The 2,374-nt window shown below is 40.2% G+C and overlaps 1 protein-coding gene across 1 annotated transcript; it reads left to right on the top strand.

The window, feature by feature from the left end:
- Positions 1-499: 499 nt before the first annotated feature.
- LOC135195884 (protein FAM200C-like) lies at positions 500-1,423 on the top strand. Its single transcript, XM_064222393.1, has one exon. The coding sequence runs from the start codon at positions 500-502 to the stop codon at positions 1,421-1,423; it is 924 nt and encodes a 307-aa protein (XP_064078463.1).
- The last annotated feature ends 951 nt before the right edge of the window (positions 1,424-2,374 follow it).

The raw sequence follows: 2,374 nt of genomic DNA on the forward strand, positions 1-2,374 counted from the left end.
GCAATGATTTCCCAGACAATAATAGCGGTACTGAGTTTTAATGAGTTTTGTTTGTTTTTTATTTTAGATAAGCATGACCAGTCCAGCTAAGAAAAAATGCAGACAGTATTCTGTCGAATATCTTGCTTTTGGATTCATTGAATCTCCACAAAATACTACAATGCCTATGTGCCTGCTGTGTATGACCTCACTCTCAAATGAAAGTATGCGTCCCAGCAAACTGAAAACGGTGAATCTCTGATCATGCCGGCAGTGGCTGTAGTGCTTTCAACAGTCATGAATCAGAGTCCACAAGAGGTAACTAGTGTTATTCCTCTGAGCAACTCCTCAGTATCACGCCGTATTGATGAGATGGCAGCTGATGTTGAAAACCAATTAATCTCAAAACTGCAGGTGAATGATTTCTCGCTTCAACTCGACGAATCAACTTTACCTGATAATTCTGCTCTTTTGATGGCATTTTGTGAGGTTTCTTGATGTAGATGAAATATGTCAAGAAATGCTTTTCGCATTGAAATTAACGACTGACACTAAAGGAGAATCCATCTTCAAAAAACTTGAGGTCTATTTTGAGGAGAACAACATTCCACTCAAGAACATTGTGGCTTGTGCAACAGATGGCGCTGCTGCTATGATAGGAAGGTATCGGGGATTCAGTGCTTACTTAAAAAAAGCTGTTCCTAATGTCGTTTGTGTGCACTGTGTTGTTCACCGGCAGCACCTGGTTGCCAAAAACCTAGCAGGACGTCTTCATGAAGCACTTGGGCATGTTATCAAGGCTGTCAACTTGATAAAAAGTAGTGCACTGAAAGATCGCCTCTTTCAGCAATTATGTGAAAAGAACAATGAAGAATTTGAAAAACTTGTGTTGCACACAGAAGTCAGGTGGCTTTCTAAAGGTAATTGCCTGAACCGTTTTGTTGCACTTTGGGACAGTGTTATCTCTTTCTTTAGTGGGACAAGAAACATGGACAGAAAACTTGTTGATGCAAAGAGTGACATCTTCTACCTGTCTGACATATTTGAAAAGCTAAATGTTCTGAACAAAGAGCTTCAAGGAAATAACTCCACCATGTTTTCCTGCAAGGAGGCAATTACTACATTTAAAGGGAAACTCAAGCTGTTCTGGTTGAACCTTGGAAGACGAGAGTTTGCACAGTTTCCTTCCTTAGCAGTTATATCCACCGATCTGCTTGATGATGACCTAGCAGTGTATGTTGACCATCTGAAGCAGTTGCATAATGATATGGACACTCGCTTCTCTGACCTACTCCAAATGACTGTGCCACACTGGTTTGTGGATCCCTTCATTGTTGATGTATCTGAAGTTGATGTCACCCTACAAGAAAGTCTCATTGAACTTCAGAAATACACAACAGCTCAAGCAAGTTCAAGCGTGGAGGACACCAGAAGCTGTGGATGAATCAAGATGTGTATAAGAAGTACCCAATACTCTGGAAAGATGTGAAGTTGCTCTTACTTGCCTTTCCCACGTCTTACTTGGTTGAGACTGGTTTCAGTCGGGTGATGTACCTGCTGTCAAAGACACGAAATCGCCTTGACATAGAAAAAAGAGGCGATTTACGTCTCTCTCTGACAGCTTTCAAGCCAATCATTGACAAGTTGGCAGCCTTGCATCAGTCACAGGGATCCCACTGAAACCTTTCAAGATAAAGCCAATTGTACCTACATGTATTCCTTGTTTTTTTATTCCTTTTGTAAATAGATAAGTGTTCAAATAAAATATTTTTCCAAATAATATTGGTATTTGATTCATGCCTGAAATTAGTGTTTTGAGTACATGGTACTACTCAAACTAGAACCATTAATATACCTTCCCTAGGCGTATTAAGGTGATGGACGGAAGGCGGGTGTGTGTGTGTGTGTGTGTGGGGAGGGGGGGGTAAGAACTCAGAGTTGGCATGGAGGGGCCACAACAACTTGCACTGGATTGAAGGGGGCCACCACCACCAGAAAAAGGTTGAGAAACAGTGAAGTAAACGACACTCGAATTAAGGTCCACAGGAAGAGCAGGCTTCTCCCTCAAAAGTGATCCTACAGTAAAAGGGTTAGTAAAAACAAACCTGAAACTAACTTGAGGAAAACTGTGCTTAAGTATTTCTTGTAACTTTTTTCGTACCAAGTAGCTACTATGACCAAGGAAAGGCAATTTAATATACTTTACATCTTTACTAGCAGTTCTGTACACCGGTCTGGGACAAAATTTCTCATCTAGAAAATTTTTCAGAACTTTGTAAAAGACAAATACGGGATAAGAATTTTCGGAAAAATAATTCTGGAGGAAGACCATGTCTTGATGAAATAAATTAAAATCACAGCAGACATTGTAAGCTCTATTTATCATAGTACGTAT

The sequence above is a fragment of the Macrobrachium nipponense genome, chromosome 17, assembly GCF_015104395.2.
Source record: "Macrobrachium nipponense isolate FS-2020 chromosome 17, ASM1510439v2, whole genome shotgun sequence".
NCBI lineage: Eukaryota > Metazoa > Arthropoda > Malacostraca > Decapoda > Palaemonidae > Macrobrachium > Macrobrachium nipponense.